A 16,454-nucleotide genomic window follows, 5' to 3' on the forward strand; every position below is an offset into this window, starting at 1 on the left:
AAAGAGGAGTTACCTTAGTCAGATTCAGGGAGCACAGACAAAGGCAAAATCTTACCCCAGAATTGTAAGCATCTGCCACGAGACCCGACATCGTGGCCACGGCAAGTGAAGTGAAGTGAGAGCAGACACAAGATGGAAACAAGCCACAAACTGACCATGCGGTGGACCAGTCTTACAGACCTGGGCTTGCCCAATGAGGCTGCAGATGGGGACGATTGCGGAAATGCCTCGGGGCGGATTGAGACGTATTAAGTGTGTTAAAGCAATCTGAAGGTGGTTACATCAGTTACCGTATTGGTTACAGTTTAAAGAGAACTGCTTTAGTTCAGTAAAGGGATCTAAAAGAGGGACCATGTGCTATTGAATAAGTTCCCTGTGATCCCTCCAGCTGGGGAAGAACCAAAGGAGCCTAGGACAGGGCAGTCACAGTAGAACATTTGTTACCTAGTTCTGTTTAGAATAAAGGGTTTATCTCGATACTGGTCTGCTTGTCATAAAGCTGCTACCCCACCCAGGCTTAGTGTCTTGCAGTCCCCATGTGCCCCCCCCCCACCCCACACACACACATGCACCCCACCTCACCCCTTCATTTTTCAGATCTAACAGCAGCTCTTCCCCTTCACTTCTGTGCCCTATTTCGTAGGCTGATGCAGGGCAGGCGGGAGAACAGTCCCAGAGAGGGACATAGCTGCAGCCCCCCTACACCAGAAAGCGTGCCCCCTCTTACAGTGGCGTTCATGTCATCTTTGTCCCCAGGCTGTTAAGGACCCAGCCCTCCTGTCTCCCAGGTTAAATCTGACCAAGGAGCTCAGAGAGCAAGGGGGAAAGGCTAACAGGTTTTATTTTCTGGAATTTATAAAATGGCTCCAGGCAGCTCCCGCTTTAATATTTACAATGCAAAAAGTATCAGTAAATGCCCAAGGGACTGTACAGCCCTGGCAGAGGGCTAGGAAATGCTCCAGTAGCCCTGCTCGAGGCCAGGACGGGCTCTGCCTATTACTGAGCAGACAGACGCTGTCCGGAGAGTGGGAGCGCAGAGTGAGCAGAAGCCAGATCACTAGGAGAGCACACACTGAGGCAGCACAGCCTCCCAGAGCTCAGCAGCCAGCACTCACGCTGCCACTCTGCCCTTTCAGCTCCATTTCTCAGAGGGTGGCTCAGGCTTGGGTCCCCCTGCTCTGGACCTTGCACTACTTTGGCAGAAGGAAGGGACCCCAGTGGGGCTGCCGTGGACACAGCTGCTCTCAGACCCTCAGCCTAAAAGGCAGTCCAGGCCCTGCCATGGGCAGCACCACCGCCTCTCGCATGGCGAGGGTGGGACAGGCCGGCTAAGGGAAAGAGCAGTGACCTATTGCCACAGCTCTTCCAACCCCACCGGCGTCAGAAGACGATGGGCTTCCCATCAGCCGGGTTCTGCTCCATGGGGCAGTAGGGACACTTCAGCCTGAGGAGAGATGGAGACAAAGGCATCAGGCAGGAAGGCCACGGAACCGAGAAAAGGGCAGAGCTCTGGGGCACTGCAGCAGAAGTCTGCCCCTCCTGGCACAGTCCAACCCCAAGGCTCAGTCTAAGGAAGGCCTGGGACTGGCCGTGGGCAGGCAGCAACACTGCTTGTGCACCCTCCTTCCCAGCACCAGAGATAACAAGCCCTGCTTATCAGCATCCACAGCACCCAGCTCGTTCCGGCTCACTGCTACCCGCAGAACCCAGCTGCAGGAGAGCAGGGGAGCTCGGGAAGGCGATCTGGCCCAGACTAGCACAGGCCACAGGGCACTCAGAGCACTCACGCTCCCGGGCACTGGGCTGCATCACACAAAATGATGCCAGGTAAGGGCCAAGCCTGCAGGCCGGAGATGGGGCAGGGTCCACAGCCTGAGCATGTCAAGAAACCAAACTTACTTGCCCCCATTGATGAGCTTGTTGAGCGCGTCCCGGGAGATGACGTGCCCGCAGATAAGTTTGATAGGCGGATTGGAGTCGGTCGTCTGCTGGCGAAGGATAGGGCAGGCAAACACTGAGTGGTACCAGCACTTCATGCCCAGCTCAATTTCAATCTGCCAAGAGAGCGCAGGGAGGTCAGCCCCGCTGCCCTGCCCTGCCCTACCCTGCCGTGCCGCCCCATGAGATGGCACTTACAGGCAGCTCATCCTTATGGCTCCAGACACCCGTGCACTGTCTCTGCTCAATCACTGCCTTGATGTTCATCAGGACAGGCAGTGCCACACATCCAGATGCGAAGCTGCGTGAGAGGGAGAGGCCTTAGCATTTGGTGGTGGTGCAGCTAAGGGGGGACCCCGCAGGCCCTGGCCTGGGGCTTACCTGACACTGAGAGGGGATTCCACCGAGAGCCCCAGCAGGGCACAGGCGTCACGGGTGAAGGTCTCGCAGATCTCTGTCCAGTGCTGGGCATCCAGCAGGTGGCAGTACGGGGAGTTCTCAATGCCCAGGGGCAGGTACACCAGGCTGCCCATCATGACCTGGATCTCTGAACAACACAACACCTTGGCTGGCCTCAAGAAGCAACATGGCCACAGCCCCCCACCCTGTCCTGCCAACTGGCCAATGCCTCCAGTATGGGGCTACCCAGCAGGGCAGTCCCATGCCCCACGAGGGAGGCCAGTGGCAGGGCCCAACCTGGCACAGTCTCACCTCGCTGGTGCAGGCGGCCAAAGGGCTGGAAGTGGCGAGCATAACTCAGGGCCTCCAGCTGCTTGTCAGGGCCGCCAGCCAGGAGCCGGATGAAGTGGAGACGATGCAGCTTGAATTCCAGGGAGCTGTTCAGCTCCAGCAGACGCTGCCTGTTTGAGATTGCCCAGCTGGATAGGAAAGATAGGGGTAGCTAAGTCCTGGCTATCCTGGGGAGGTGGGCCAGGACAGCCAGGAAGCTCTCCCTGATGCCCAACCTGACAAGATGAGGATGGGATTATTCCCGTTCCTGGAGACTGTTTTGTGTGAAATGCCCCTGGCCAGGCTGGCCTAGGAGGCTCCTTTCCCTCCAGTGTCTATAATTCCAGGGACTGCCCAGGTAGCACCAGAGTCAGCTGGGGTGGAAAAAGGACATAAGTGGCTCATGGGCAAGAGGGAGCGTGTCAGGCCCTGCAGATGGCGCTGCCCCAGGAGGGCTGCTCAGGCTTGTAGGCCTCATTCTGACAGGGATGCAAGGTGCCAGGAGCATGCTCTAGCCAGCAGGGTGAGTGTGATCGTCACACATTAGCTGGGGTCCACTGAGCTCTCCCTTGACCAGCCAAAACATCCCATAGCCCAACCCAGACTCGGTGCATGAATCAAGCAGAAGGGGAGGGGCCACTTTCAGTAAGGATGGGGAGGCTGTGGGCGAGGAGGGGCACTGGATGCTTGGTGCTCCCAGACGATTGGTTCTTACTCCAGAGCAGGATGCAGGTCCTGCTCATTCAGGGCTTCCAGGATCCGGTTCAGCTCCAAGAACGGCTGCTTGAAGTCCAAGTCCACATTCAGGGTGGACTCCTGTGGAGAGTGAGAGCCCGTGGTCACATCCCACCATCCTCTCGGGGAGGGCAGCATGCACTGGGGTGGTGCCAGGAGGGGCTCCCCAGCCAGAGATGGGTGAGGTTTCCTATCCTGCATGATAGAGAGAGGGCCCCCACTTTGGAGCACAGAGCACATGCAGGGGAGCAGCAGACTTGGCAGCTGCAGTTTGGTCCCTGCAGAGCTGGGCAGAGCCTCATACCAACTGGCCTGGGTCAGCTAGAGGTGCGGGCCTGGAGCAAACCTTGCCAGTGGCTAATGCTGAGTAAGGCCCACTCACCAGAGAGCAGGCCCACAGCACTCCTGGTTCCCCCTGTCCCCGGGATGCCACAACTCTCCCTCACACAATGCTGCTGTGTGGCAAGCTAGCACCAGCCTGGTGACCGGCAACCCTGGTACCTGGGACAGCTCCTCTGCCACACTGAGCATGCCCTGCTGGTACAAATGCTCCACAATCGCCATCTGCAGAATCTGCTGCTGCTTCTCCCGCGACTCCCAGACCGAATCCGAGACCACGCTGCAGAGCTCGGCATCGAAGTTCTGGGAGATGAATGAGAGGAATCAGTGGTGCCCATGAGAATGAGGGGACGGCCCCCCCATCTATCACCTCCTGGCCAGATCACATGCTCTCAAACAAACCCCCTGCAGCTGCCTGCAAAGCCACCCCACAACAGCACCCTCCCACCCAAACCACTACGGCCCTTGCATGAAGCTGCATTCAATTGGCTGGCTGGATCACAGCCTCAGAGCCACAACAGCTCATTTCTGAGTGGGTGGCGGCACAGTAGGAGGAGGTCATGACACTCTGTACCTCAAAGCAGCACCCTGACCCCCCCTATTCACCCCATCATATAATTATGATCTATTTCATAGAAAGCATGCCATGTAAGGAATCATGAAAGGTCATGATCTGCAGAAACCCATTGTTCTGTCCAAAGATGTATGCTGTTAGTTCCTACAAAGTAGTGAGATTTTGCTGTATGGTTGTTACTAGTTCTTTAGTGACAACAAAGGAGGTGATCCCTACCCAGGAGGGTGTTAAGTGACCATTAAACAGCAGGGGAGTTGTAAACAAGGGATTTACAATGCTGTAAGAGGGCTGCACAAGAATCACACAATGGGGGATTGCTCAACTCTGTGACTCAGCAAAGCCCACCTGGGCTGATGTTTTCCAGGCACACGGGGACAGCGGCATCATGCTTTGGCCTTTCGCCTCCCCCACCTACGCTGGAAGCAACAAGAACACTGGGAAGACAAAGGGTATGGCTACACGGGCAGCTGTACAGTGCTGCCACGGGGGCGCTTTGACGTGCGAGTGTGGTCACGGGCGCCAGGGCTCGGAGAGAGCTCTCCCAGCGCTGCAGGTCCTCCACCTCCCCGACGGGATTAGCTTACAGGGGTGGGAGCCGTGCTCCCAGTGCTGGGGCACTGTTTACACTGGCTCTTACAGCGTTGTCATTTGCTGCACTCGGGGTGGGGGTGGGGGGTTAACACCCCTGAGTGAGAAAGTTGCAGCGCTGTAAAGCGCCAGTGTAGCCAAGGCCAAAGACTTGAACTGAGGAGACTGGTCCCAGGCTTAAAGGGGATTAAGAACTACAACCTACCTGCAACATCCAGTGGGGTGAGAAAAACTGCTTCATCCAAATACTGCCGAATGTAATCAGGTTTAAGATTTAGACTGCACACTTATCTTTTATTGCCTTTGGTAACTGTCTCTGACCTTTTGTGGCCACCACTTCTAATCACTTAAAATCTCTCTGTAGTTAATAAATCTGTTTTATATTTTACCCAAAACAGTGTATTTCAATTGAAGTGCTTGGTAAATCTCAGCACAGTTTACAAAGGCTAGTGTCTGTCCTCTCCACATTGAGGGAGGGCAGACTGGATCATAAACGTACATTGGTCAGGCTTCTGACCAAGGCAAGACGGAACAGCTCTGGGGTGCAAGGTTGGGGTCTTGGAAGATTTGTTGGTGCCTTTCTCCATGTGATTCATGAGTGGCTCAGGGAACATTCATGCAATTTAGCTGGGCGTGGTGTGCACGTGCTGTAGTACTGAGTGATAACAGCACCTGGAGGGGTTTGCTTCTTTTCACTAGCAAAGCATTGTGAGAGACAGCCCACTTTGGAGAGTTAAGGGGGCACAGCAGTACCCCAGTTCCAAGCTGTACCCCAGGGAGCCCGTCACAGAGGTGGAATGTGAACTCCTTAGGGCCAAGAACACATCAGCACAGGAGGGCCCCAATCCTGACTGCAGTACATATAACAGGCATGAACGCACAGGAGCAGGAGATGCTCAGGACCATAGAAAGCCCAACACCATGAAAACTGGCTCCCACCATGCTGCTACTGGGCACCAGCAGATGAGGGAGACCTTGGGGGAAATCTTCTCCCCATGCTCCAGCCTGCAGAGGGCCAAAGAACCAATGGGAGTGAAAGCCATCACTAAGGCAGGGATTCCCATCTGGGGCCAACCCCTGGACTCTAGACAAAAGGGAGTACTCACCCTATCGATGGCTTTGCCCACCCTGGAGACACTGCTGTGAATGTCTTTATGGTCCGAGGCCAGTTTCTGCACCGTGTCTTTGATCTTCCGACAGCACTGGGCCATCACCAGGGAGAGCGTGGCAGAGAGCGGTGCCCCCTGCAGGGCTGCAGCAGAAAGGGTCTTCAGACCTAGCTGCGGGGACTAGCCAGGAGCCTAGTCCAGGAAGTGCAAGACCCTTACTGCCAAGGCTTTGCACCAGAAAAGCAGCAGCTTTGAGCAACATCTGCCAAACTCTGCACCATGCACCAGAACTCCCCCTCCCCCGTCAGAACAATGAGCCCCTGTGCTAGGCTTCGGTGGGACTTCCCTTTAACTAAGCCACCTCTAATCCACCATGGAGTTTGGGCAACTGCTCCCCGTGGCAGGACTGGGATTTGGAGCAGCCTGAGCGTCCAGGGGCCAGGTAACACAGAACCCAATGGGAGCAGCTGGAAACGGTGGGTGCAGCCGAGGGCTTTGACCAGTGCTGGTCTAGATTGGGGTGGGCAAACTTTTGGGCCCGAGGGCCATATCAGAGTTGTCCAACTGTATGGTGGGCCGGGTAGGGGAGGCTGTGCCCCCCAAACAGCCTGGCCCCACCCCCTCCCACTTCCCACCCCCTGACTTCCCCCCTCAGAGCCCCCTCCTGCTCCTTGTCCCCTGACCACCCCCTCCCAGGACCCCCACCCCCATTCAACCCCCCTGCTTCCTGTCCCCTGACTGCCCCAACTGCTATCCATACCCCCGCCTCCTGACAGCCCCCCCAGGACTCCCACCCTCTATCTAACCCCCTCTGCTCCTCATCCACTGCCCACCTCCCAGGACACCCTGCCCCTCCAGGATCCCGCTCCCTGTCCCCTGACTGCCTCCCGACCCCTATTCACATCCCGGCCCCCCGGGACTCCCACCCCTTATCCAACCACCCTCTGCTCCTCATCCATTGACTCATAGACTCTAGGACTGGAAGGGACCTCGAGAGGTCATCTAGTCCAGTCCCCTGCCCTCATGGCAGGACCAGATACTGTCTAGACCATCCCTGATAGACATTTATCTAACCTACTCTTAAATATCTCCAGCGATGGAGATTCCACAACTTCCCTAGGCAATCTATTCCAGTGTTTAACTACCCTGACAATTAGGAACTTTTTCCTAATGTCCAACCTAAATCTCCCTTGCTGCTGTTTAAGCCCATTGCTTCTTGTTCTATCATTGGAGGCTAAGGTGAACAAGTTTTCTCCCTCCTCCTTATGACTCCCTTTTAGATACCTGAAAACTGCTATCATGTCCCCTCTCAGTTTTCTCTTTTCCAAACTAAACAAACCCAGTTCTTTCAGCCTTCCTTCATAGGTCATGTTCTCAAGACCTTTAATCATTCTTGTTGCTCTTCTCTGGACCCTCTCCAATTTCTCCACATCTTTCTTGAAATGCGGTGCCCAGAACTGGACACAGTACTCCAGTTGAGGCCTAACCAGCGCAGACCACCCCCTCCCAGGACCCCCGCCCACTATCCAACCCCCCTGCTCCCTGTCCCCTGATTGCCCTGACACCTATCCACACCCCCGCCCCCAACAGCCCTCCCAGGACCCCCACTCCCTATCCAGCTGCCCTCTGCTCCTCATCCCCAACCACGGCCACCCCCATCCAATGCCCCTGCTCCCTGTCCCCTGACTGTCCTGACCCCTATCCACACCCCTGCCTCCTGACAGCCCCCCCAGGACTCCCACCCTCTATTCAACCACTCTCCTCATCCACTGACCATCTCCTCCCGGGACACCCCGCCCCTAACTTCCCCCTGGGATCCCACCCCTTTATCCAACCCCCCCGCTCCCTGTCCCCTGACTGCCCCCCCAGGACTCCCACCCACTATCCAACCACCCTCTGCTCTGCATCCACTGACCACCTCCTCCCGGGACACCCCGCCCCTAACTGCCCCCCGGGATCCCACCCCCTTATCCAATGCTCCCTGTCCCCTGACAGGCCCCCCAGGACTCCCACTCCCAACGCTCCCTGTTCCCCATCCCGACTGCCCCCCAGAATCCCTGCTCCCTTACCCAACCCCCCACTCCCCGCCCCCTTAGCAGCAGCAGGAGCTTGCAGCCACGACACCCAGCCAGAGCCAGCTGCGCTGCCCAGCGGGAGCAGCAGGCCAGAGCGCGGCCCGCATGGCTGCAGGGGAGGGGCCAGGGACCAGGCTCCCTGGCTGGGAGCTCAGGGGTCAAGCAGGATGGTGCTGCGGGGCGCAGTTTGCCCACGTCTGGTCTAGAGCAACTGCCTCAGATACTCAGTAGCACCCTCTGCAGGCAGATGCCTCACAAGCTCCCGCCCAGACAGAAAGCTCTGCAGGATTCCGCCCCCCAAGAGCAGGCGTGTCCCTGCACTGGCCTACAGCCCCCCTGGCCAGAAGGGGGCTGAGCAGAGGGAAGTGCGGTCAGTCTCCATCCATAGATCTGCCGCCAGTGACCACCCCGCCTGGACACGGCGCTCTGCCCCAAGCACCAGGCTGCAGGTGTTGGGAACAGGCCCAGTTCCAGGAGGAGTGCTGTGCTGCATCACTACATCATGCGGGCGAGTTGTGTGGTACCTGTGCTGCCAAGCTCCTGGCGCAGTTGGCTCACGTAACAGAGCAGCTCCTCTAGGCTCTGGTCACAGTGCTGCCCATAGCTCAGGAACTTGTGCAGCACTTTGTCCAGCTCTCGCTCCACACAGGCGCACAGCTCCATCATCTGACGGACCCTACGGGAGGAAGCACACAACACAGGCGCACAGCTCTATCATCTGACAGACCCTATGGGGGGAAGCACACAACACAGGTGCACAGCTCCATCATCTGACAGACCCTATGGGGGGAAGCACACAACACAGGCGCACAGCTCCATCATCCAACACCCTATGGGGGGAAGCACACAACACAGGCGCACAGCTCCATTATCTGACAGACCCTACAAGGGGAAGCACACAGCTCCATTATCCGACGGACTCTACGGGGGGGCAACGCACCACACAGGTGCACAGCTCCATCATCCAATGGACCCTACCGGGGGGGGGGAACGCACCACACAGGCACAAAGCTCCATCATTCGATGGACCCTACGAGGGGAACACACAACAAGGGCACACAGTTCCATCAGCCGATGGAGCCTACGGGGGAACGCACAACACAGGCGCACAGCTCCATCAGCCGACGGCCCCTACGAGGGAAAGCACACAACACAGGCACACAGCTCCATCACCAACGGACCCTATGGGGGGAACGCACCACACAGGCGCACAGCTCCATCATCCGATGGACCCTACGAGGGGAACGCACTGCACAGGCGCACAGCTCCATCATTCGACGGCCCCTACGAGGGAAAGCGCACAACACAGGCACACAGCTCCATCACCGACAGACCCTATGAGGGGAATGCACCACACAGGCGCACAGCTCCATCACCCGACGGACCATACGAGGGGAACGCACCGCACAGGTGCACAGCTCCATCATCCGACAGATCTTACAGGGGAGGGACGCACAACACAGGTGCACAGCTCCATCATCCAACAGACCCCTATGGGGGGAGAGGGGAACGCATCGCACAGGCGTACAGCTCCATCATCCGACAGACCCTACAACGGGAACGCTCCACAGAGATGCGCGGCTCCACCACCCAACAGACCCTACGGGGGGGAGGGGAAATGCACCGCACAGGTGCACGGCTCCATCACCTGATGGACCCTAAGGGGGGGGGACACACAACACAGGCACACAGCTCCATCATCCAACAGACCCTACGAGGGGAGGGGGGACGCTCCACACAAACACACGGCTCCATCACCCCACAGACCCTACGGGGGGGGGACACACCGCACAGGCGCGCGACTCCATCACCCCACAGACCCTACGGGGGGGGACACGCACCGCACAGGCGCTCAGCTCCATCACCCCACAGACCCTACGGGGGGGACGACGCACCGCACAGGTGCTCAGCTCCATCACCCCACAGACCCTACGGGGGGGGACACACTGCACAGGCGCGCGGCTCCATCACCCCACAGACCCTACGGGGGGGGACGCACCGCACAGGTGCTCGGCTCCATCACCCCACAGACCCTACGGGGGGGGACACACCGCACAGGCGCGCGGCTCCATCACCCCACAGACCCTACGGGGGGGGACACACCGCACAGGTGCTCGGCTCCATCACCCCACAGACCCTACGGGGGGGGGGGACGCACCGCACAGGCGCGCGGCTCCATCACCCCACAGACCCTACGGGGGGGGGGACACACCGCACCGGCGCGCGGCTCCATCACGCCACAGACCCTACGGGGGGGGGACACACCGCACAGGCGCGCGGCTCCATCACCCCACAGACCCTACGGGGGGGGGACACGCACCGCACAGCCGCTCAGCTCCATCACCCCACAGACCCTACGGGGGGGACAACGCACCGCACAGGTGCTCGGCTCCATCACCCCACAGACCCTACGGGGGGGGGGACACACTGCACAGGCGCGCGGCTCCATCACCCCACAGACCCTACGGGGTGGGGACGCACCGCACAGGTGCTCGGCTCCATCACCCCACAGACCCTACGGGGGGGGGACACACCGCACAGGTGCGCGGCTCCATCACCCCACAGACCCTACGGGGGGGGACACACCGCAAAGGCGCGCGGCTCCATCACCCCACAGACCCTACGGGGGGGGGATGCACCGCACAGGTGCGCGGCTCCACCCCGCAGACCCTACGGGGGGGGACACACCGCACCGGCGCGCGGCTCCATCACCCCACAGACCCTACGGGGGGGGACGCACCGCACAGGTGCGCGGCTCCATCACCGGACAGACCCTACCGGAGGGGGGACACACCGCACAGGCGCGCGGCTCCATAACCCCACAGACCCTACGGGGGGGGGACACACCGCACAGGCGCGCGGCTCCATCACCCCACAGACCCTACGGGGGGGACACGCACCGCACAGGCGCGCGGCTCCATCACCCAACGGACCCTACGGGGGGGGACATACCGCACAGGCGCGCGGCTCCATCACCCCACAGACCCTACGGGGGGGGGGGACACGCACCGCACAGGCGCGCGGGTCCATCACCCCACAGACCCTACGGGGGGGGGGGGACGCACCGCACAGGTGCTCGGCTCCATCACCCAACGGACCCTACGGGGGGGGGGGCACGCACCGCACAGGTGCGCGGCTCCATCACCGGACAGACCCTACCGGGGGGGGGACACACCGCACAGGCGCGCGGTTCCATCACCCGACAGACCCTACCGGGGGGGGGACACACCGCACAGGCGCGCGGCTCCATCACCCGACAGACCCTACGGGGGGGACACACCGCACAGGTGCTCGGCTCCATCACCCCACAGACCCTACGGGGGGGGGACACACCGCACAGGCGCGCGGCTCCGTCACCCGACAGACCCTACGGGGGGGGGACGCACCGCACAGGCGCGCGGCTCCATCACCCCACAGACCCTACGGGGGGGGGACGCACCGCACAGGCGCGCGGCTCCATCACCCCACAGACCCTACGGGGGGGGACACACCGCACAGGCGCGCGGCTCCGTCACCCCACAGACCCTACGGGGGGGGACACACCGCACAGGTGCTCGGCTCCATCACCCAACGGACCCTACGGGGGGGACACACCGCACAGGTGCTCGGCTCCATCACCCCACAGACCCTACGGGGGGGGACACACCGCACAGGCGCGCGGCTCCGTCACCCCACAGACCCTACGGGGGGGGACACACCGCACAGGTGCTCGGCTCCATCACCCGACAGACCCTACGGGGGGGGACACACCGCACAGGTGCTCGGCTCCATCACCCCACAGACCCTACGGGGGGGGACACACCGCACAGGCGCGCGGCTCCATCACCCCACAGACCCTACGGGGGGGGGACACACCGCACAGGCGCGCGGCTCCATCACCCCACAGACCCTACGGGGGGGGGACGCACCGCACAGGTGCTCGGCTCCATCACCCAACGGACCCTACGGGGGGGGACACACTGCACAGGTGCTCGGCTCCATCACCCCACAGACCCAACGGGGGGGGACACACCGCACAGGCGCGCGGCTCCATCACCCCACAGACCCTACGGGGGGGGGACGCACCGCACAGGTGCTCGGCTCCATCACCCAACGGACCCTACGGGGGGGGACACACTGCACAGGTGCTCGGCTCCATCACCCCACAGACCCTACGGGGGGGGGGGACAGACCGCACAGGCGCGCGGCTCAATCACCCCACAGACCCTACGGGGGGGGACACACCGCACAGGCGCGTGGCTCCATCACCCCACAGACCCTACGGGGGGGACACACCGCACAGGCGCGCGGTTCCATCACCCCACAGACCCTATGGGGGGGACACACCGCACAGGCGCGCGGCTCCATCACCCCACAGACCCTACGGGGGGGGACGCACCGCACAGGCGCGCGGCTCCATCACCCCACAGACCCTACGGGGGGGGACACACCGCACAGGCGCGTGGCTCCATCACCCCACAGACCCTACGGGGGGGACACACCGCACAGGCGCGCGGCTCCATCACCCCACGGACCCTATTGGGGGGGGGGGGACACCGCCAAGCCTCCGCGCCCCCGCCGAGCCCCCGGCCGGACGCGCTGCCCCCCCGGACCCCGAGGCCGCCGGGCGCGGCCCGCTCCGCTCACCCGGCGCCTGGGCGGCTTCAGCCCAGCGCTTCCGGCAGCTGCCGAGTCCGGGGCCGGACCGTCCCACTGCGCGGCAGGATACCCCTCCCCTGAGAGGCGCAGTGGTAGGTTCCTACGGCAGCCGGCGAGGGAGGGGCCTACACTAGCCCATTCCTGCGGGAGGGGCTCACCACGGACTCGGCGCCCCCTGGTCTCCCGAGCTTGGTACTGCCCGCCCACAGTGCGGCAAGCCATCCTCGCCGGGCGGGGGGAAGGGGAGGCGCTGGAATGTACCATTTCCTGGGGGTTTAGCCCGAGAGTGCTGGCTGTCCGGGCGTCCAACCTGCCGTGCAGCGCGCGGCTCCTGGCGGCGGCGGCGGGGGGGGGTGGGAATGGTGCAGGGGGGTCAGAGCGGTGTGGGGGGGTCAGGGCAGGGGGGTGGGAATGGTGCAGGGGGGTCAGAGCGGTGTGGGGAAGTCAGGGCAGGGGGCTGGGAACGGTGCAGGGGGGGGTCAGAGCGGTGTGGGGGGAAGTCAGGGCAGGGGGGTGGGAACGGTGCAGGGGGGTCAGAGCGGTGTGGGGGGAAGTCAGGGCAGGGGGGTGGGAACGGTGCAGGGGGGGTCAGAGCGGTGTGGGGGGAAGTCAGGGCAGGGGGGTGGGAACGGTGCAGGGGGGGTCAGAGCGGTGTGGGGGGAAGTCAGGGCAGGGGGGTGGGAACGGTGCAGGGGGGGTCAGAGCGGTGTGGGGGGAAGTCAGGGCAGGGGGCTGGGAACGGTGCAGGGGGGGGTCAGAGCGGTGTGGGGGGGTCAGGGCAGGGGGGTGGGAACGGTGCAGGGGGGGTCAGAGCGGTGTGGGGGGGTCAGGGCAGGGGGGTGGGAACGGTGCAGGGGGGGGTCAGAGCGGTGTGGGGGGAAGTCAGGGCAGGGGGGTGGGAACGGTGCAGGGGGGTCAGAGCGGTGTGGGGGGAAGTCAGGGCAGGGGGGTGGGAACGGTGCGGGGGGGGTCAGAGCGGTGTGGGGGGGTCAGGGCAGGGGGGTGGGAACGGTGCAGGGGGGGGTCAGGGCAGGGGGGTGGGAACGGTGCAGGGGGGGGTCAGAGCGGTGTGGGGGGGTCAGGGCAGGGGGGTGGGAACAGTGCAGGGGGGGGTCAGAGCGGTGTGGGGGGGTCAGGGCAGGGGGGTGGGAACGGTGCAGGGGGGTCAGAGCGGTGTGGGCGGAAGTCAGGGCAGGGGGGTGGGAACGGTGCAGGGGGGTCAGAGCGGTGTGGGGGGGGTCAGGGCAGGGGGGTGGGAACGGTGCAGGGGGGGGTCAGAGCGGTGTGGGGGGGTCAGGGCAGGGGGGTGGGAACGGTGCAGGGGGGTCAGAGCGGTGTGGGGGGGAAGTCAGGGCAGGGGGGTGGGAACGGTGCAGGGGGGGTCAGAGCGGTGTGGGCGGAAGTCAGGGCAGGGGGGTGGGAATGGTGCAGGGGGGTCAGAGCGGTGTGGGGGGGAAGTCAGGGCAGGGGGGTGGGAACGGTGCAGGGGGGGTCAGAGCGGTGTGGGCAGAAGTCAGGGCAGGGGGGTGGGAATGGTGCAGGGGGGTCAGAGCGGTGTGGGGGGGTCAGGGCAGGGGGGTGGGAACGGTGCAGGGGGGGGTCAGAGCGGTGTGGGGGGGTCAGGGCAGGGGGGTGGGAACGGTGCAGGGGGGTCAGGGCGGTGTGGGGGGAAGTCAGGGCAGGGGGGTGGGAACGGTGCAGGGGGGGTCAGAGCGGTGTGGGGGGGTCAGGGCAGGGGGGTGGGAACGGTGCGGGGGGGGTCAGAGCGGTGTGGGCGGAAGTCAGGGCAGGGGGGTGGGAACGGTGCAGGGGGGGGTCAGAGCGGTGTGGGGGGGTCAGGGCAGGGGGGTGGGAACGGTGCAGGGGGGTCAGAGCGGTGTGGGCGGAAGTCAGGGCAGGGGGGTGGGAACGGTGCAGGGGGGTCAGAGCGGTGTGGGGGGGTGAGGGCAGGGGGGTGGGAACGGTGCAGGGGGGGTCAGAGCGGTGTGGGGGGGTCAGGGCAGGGGGGTGGGAACGGTGCAGGGGGGTCAGAGCGGTGTGGGCGGAAGTCAGGGCAGGGGGGTGGGAATGGTGCAGGGGGGTCAGAGCGGTGTGGGGGGAAGTCAGGGCAGGGGGGTGGGAACGGTGCAGGGGGGTCAGAGCGGTGTGGGGGGAGGGAACGGTGCAGGGGGGGTAGTGCTGCGGGGTGGCAATGCTGCAGGGGGGGTGGCAAGGCCCAGGCGGACTCTGCTCCTGGGGAGGGAACAAAGCCTGGTGGGTCAGCACCTAGCAGCGAACCCACAATCCCATTTGTGATCTCATGCCCTTCGTACTGGCCCCCCATGCCTGGATCAGGGTGTCCCTGCCTCCCTCCCCACCAGTGCTCCCTGCCGAACCCTGCTCCCTGCCTCAGGCCTACAGCACAGGTGCTGCAGCTGCACTCCGGGGCTCCAGCCTCTTGTCAGGCCCTGGGGAAGGAGGCGGCTCCATCACCTGACAGACCCAACCGGGGGGGTGGGGGGACGCACCGCACAGGCGCACAGCTCCATGACCTGACAGACCCAACCGGGGGGGTGGGGGGACGCACCGCACAGGCGCACAGCTCCATGACCTGACAGACCCTACCGGGGGTGGGGGGGGACGCACCGCACAGGTGCGCGGCTCCATCACCCGACAGACCCTGACAAGCCCAGGTGAACACAGGAGCTGGTAAGGGGCCCAGGATTCTGCAGTGAGCCCACCTCTCAGGTCAGAGCTTTGGGCTGCTAGGCCAACCCAAGGAAGCACTAATGGCTTCTCTGGGGGCATGCACAGCCAGTGCCTCACGGTGCTGCACATGCTGCTCTCTGAGCACCAGCCCATTGAGGGGCCCAGCTGCCTACACTGACCTTCTGGCCAGGAGCAGGCATGGAGTGGCATATGCAGGTCTGGGTATGTTTTCAGAGAGGAGACATGCAGCATCCAGGCTGGAGGGAGCAGGTTAGCAGCTTGGTTCAGTGACAGGAATATGACTTCACATCTCCACCAGCCGTAACCCTCCCGGAGTGGGGAGGGGAGTTGTACAGGAGCTGGACAGGGGTGTAAGTAGGAGCAAGGGGCTGGAATCAGGCAATAGAGTTGTCAGTCTGAATAGCAGGAAAAAACTGACCCTACTCTGAGCAGGCTCCTGCAGCACTGGCATGTCTCAGTTAACCTTGGGCCAAGCCCTGTAGAAGGTACTGCTGCCCTGGCCACATCAGCTGCATTCATGCCTCTCTTCCTAGTGTCCTAAGAAGGGAGCATTTTGCTGGGGTGGGTTGGAAAGGGCTCCACAGGGTCCCTTTGGTTCAGTCATGGTGCTTGGGTCAAAGAGAGACGGGCAGTATGAGGCTGTCTGCACAAGCTAGAAGCCCGTGGACGAAGGGCTGTCGTAGCCTTAGGATCCCAAGCAAGGGCGGCGAGCTGCTTGGCCATGCGTTTGGAGACGGGCCCCTGCAGCATAGCAATGACAGCTACACCGGCTGGGCCCCTCTCTCTCTCTCAGAGCGTGAATCAATGTTGTGGAATTCAGGAAACCGGTTTCACCACCAACCCAATAATCTAAACACTCGGTTCTTCCTGAGACGCCACGACTCTGCCCTGTGGCATCTGCAGCAGGAGCTTGGTTTCTGGCTTCCCTGCCAAGTTTTGGTGCCGCCCTCTCCTGGGTCCCACCTTGCCTCCCCATGGCTCTAATTGTTGGGTGTAAACCTGCTGCCTGATGTGGGCACC

The 16,454-nt window shown here is 62.6% G+C and overlaps 2 protein-coding genes across 5 annotated transcripts; one reads left to right on the top strand and one right to left on the bottom strand.

The window, feature by feature from the left end:
* Positions 1–823: 823 nt before the first annotated feature.
* On the bottom strand, positions 824–12,817 carry RMND5B (required for meiotic nuclear division 5 homolog B). 4 transcript variants are annotated; one of them, XM_030574021.1, is made up of 10 exons: positions 12,714–12,817; positions 8,612–8,763; positions 6,010–6,155; positions 3,904–4,044; positions 3,383–3,483; positions 2,650–2,816; positions 2,320–2,485; positions 2,137–2,239; positions 1,900–2,054; positions 824–1,444 (listed from the first exon to the last, which is right to left on the bottom strand). In XM_030574021.1, the coding sequence occupies exons 2-10, from the start codon at positions 8,751–8,753 to the stop codon at positions 1,381–1,383; spliced, it is 1,185 nt and encodes a 394-aa protein (XP_030429881.1). In that variant the 5' UTR covers positions 8,754–8,763; positions 12,714–12,817; the 3' UTR covers positions 824–1,380. The 4 variants fall into 4 exon arrangements, with proteins under 4 accessions (XP_030429881.1, XP_030429882.1, XP_030429884.1 ...); XM_030574022.1 differs by lacking the exon at positions 12,714–12,817 and having other exon boundaries at positions 6,010–6,204; positions 8,612–8,674; XM_030574024.1 differs by lacking the exons at positions 6,010–6,155; positions 8,612–8,763 and having other exon boundaries at positions 12,714–12,805.
* On the top strand, positions 8,758–12,806 carry LOC115656102 (hornerin-like). Its single transcript, XM_030572401.1, has 4 exons — positions 8,758–9,497; positions 10,995–11,159; positions 11,375–11,480; positions 12,549–12,806. The coding sequence occupies exons 1-4, from the start codon at positions 8,818–8,820 to the stop codon at positions 12,804–12,806; spliced, it is 1,209 nt and encodes a 402-aa protein (XP_030428261.1). The 5' UTR covers positions 8,758–8,817.
* Positions 12,818–16,454: the final 3,637 nt, after the last annotated feature.

The sequence above is a fragment of the Gopherus evgoodei genome, chromosome 8 (genome assembly GCF_007399415.2).
Source record: "Gopherus evgoodei ecotype Sinaloan lineage chromosome 8, rGopEvg1_v1.p, whole genome shotgun sequence".
In the NCBI taxonomy this organism is placed as follows: Eukaryota; Metazoa; Chordata; order Testudines; family Testudinidae; genus Gopherus; species Gopherus evgoodei.

What these genes read in the sequence shown, in the direction of transcription:
- RMND5B (XM_030574021.1), bottom strand. Translation starts at nt 8,753, where the DNA reads ATGATGGAGCTGTGCGCCTGTGTGGAGCGAGAGCTGGACAAAGTGCTG. An exon ending in TGGGCAAAGCCATCGATAGG is followed by an intron (nt 4,045 to 6,009) that starts GTGAGTACTCCC and finishes TTCATCTCCCAG; the next exon opens with AACTTCGATGCCGAGCTCTG. An exon ending in GAATCCCCTCTCAGTGTCAG is followed by an intron (nt 2,240 to 2,319) that starts GTAAGCCCCAGG and finishes CCTCTCACGCAG; the next exon opens with CTTCGCATCTGGATGTGTGG.
- LOC115656102 (XM_030572401.1), top strand. Translation starts at nt 8,818, where the DNA reads ATGGGGGGAAGCACACAACACAGGTGCACAGCTCCATCATCTGACAGA. An exon ending in GGGGGGGACGCACCGCACAG is followed by an intron (nt 11,160 to 11,374) that starts GTGCTCGGCTCC and finishes CACACCGCACAG; the next exon opens with GTGCTCGGCTCCATCACCCC. An exon ending in GGGGGGGACGCACCGCACAG is followed by an intron (nt 11,481 to 12,548) that starts GCGCGCGGCTCC and finishes ATCACCCCACAG; the next exon opens with ACCCTACGGGGGGGACACAC.